The sequence below is a fragment of the Corapipo altera genome, unplaced genomic scaffold (assembly GCF_003945725.1).
Source record: "Corapipo altera isolate COAL_440 unplaced genomic scaffold, ASM394572v1 231, whole genome shotgun sequence".
Lineage (NCBI taxonomy): Eukaryota > Metazoa > Chordata > Aves > Passeriformes > Pipridae > Corapipo > Corapipo altera.
Genome location: NW_020885037.1, coordinates 342,152 through 343,387, shown reverse-complemented (window position 1 = coordinate 343,387; position 1,236 = coordinate 342,152). Strand labels below are relative to the sequence as shown.

Sequence of the window (1,236 nt, the reverse complement as noted above, 5' to 3'; positions counted from 1 at the left end):
CGGGGGTCGCGGGGCGGGGCCGGCGCTGCGGGGGGCGCGGGCGGGGGGTCGCGGGGCCGCCAGTGCGGCCGGGGAGGGCGCGGGGGGAAGATGCCCAAAGCGGCCGTGCGGGGACACCGCGGGGGCCCGCGGCGACGGGGGCTGCGGTAAGACCGGGGGTACCCGGGGGGGGAAGGGGAGCAGGGCTGTGGGGAGAGGGGGGGGCGCACGGGGGGGGGGGGGGGGGAGGGACTATATCCGGGCGGAGGGATCCGGGCGCGGCGGGCGGCCGGTGGAAGGGGCGGGCGCGGAGCGACGGGGGCGGGCGGAGGGAGCAGCGGCGGGGCCCGGCGGGAGGGATCGGGATCGGGATCGGGTTGGGATCAGGAGTGGGACCGGGACGAGCCGGGTCCGCGGCGCCGCCTCCCGGGGGCAGCGGGAGCCCGGAGGAGCCGGCGGCGGCCGGGAAGAGGCGGCGGGAGGCGGCCGGAGCCAGGCGGGAGCGGGCCGGGAAGAGCCGCCATGGAGCGGAAGAGGTGGGAGCGCTCGGCGGGGCCGCCCCGGGGACTGGGGGGGGGGGGGGGGGGGGGGGGGGGCGCCGGGGGGGGCCCCGCCGGGGCTGCAGCCACAGGTGGAGGGGTCCGGGACCTGCCCCGGGGGGCTCAGCACCCCCAGCCCAGTGCTGCCCGTCGGGGGGGAGCCCCCGCTCATCCCTGCAAACCGCGTTGGGGTTTTTTGTGTTCTCAAATGAATAAGGCGTTTGCGAGCAGCCGGGGTGTCGTTTCTCGCTCTCTCTCTGTTGCTCTTTGGGTGCATTTAGGGATTTTTTTGGGGGGGCTCGGAGGGAGCCTCGCCTGCCCGCGGTGGTGGGGGAGCCCCGGGCAGGCTCGGGATGCTCCTTCCCGGGAGCGTGGCTGTGGGGGAGCACACGGCCCGCGAGCTGCAGGTTTGCTATTTATATCATCCCCGTATGGCTCCTATGGCTCATATGGCCGTAGGTGGCCGTATGGATCCTCCCCGCACCCACGAGGGCTGAGCCGCGAAACTCGGGTCCTTCGGGAGCTGGGGAGAGCAGGGGAGTTGTCCCTGCGTCCTCGCTTGGCCCTGCTTGTCGGGAAAATATGGACCATCAACGCATCTGTCATGGGATCATCACCGAGTGGTTTGGGTTGGGAGCCACCTTAAAGCCCATCCAGTGCCACCCCCTGCCGTGGGCAGGGACACCTTCCACCAGCCCAGGGTGCTCCAGGTCTCATC

General features: G+C 73.6%; 1 protein-coding gene across 2 annotated transcripts in view; it reads left to right on the top strand.

Moving 5' to 3' along the window:
- Positions 1–93: 93 nt before the first annotated feature.
- MBD3 (methyl-CpG binding domain protein 3) overlaps positions 94–1,236 on the top strand; it is a 16,122-nt gene continuing 14,979 nt past the window's right edge. The window contains exon 1 of one of the 2 annotated variants that reach the window (XM_027668406.1): positions 94–146. Coding sequence is in view for 1 of the 2 variants with exons in the window: in XM_027668407.1 (XP_027524208.1) it covers positions 502–515 (14 nt within the window). In the remaining variant the exon portion in view is untranslated. Of the gene's footprint in view, positions 147–368; positions 516–1,236 lie in introns of those variants that run through there. The other variant, XM_027668407.1, reaches the window with a different exon arrangement.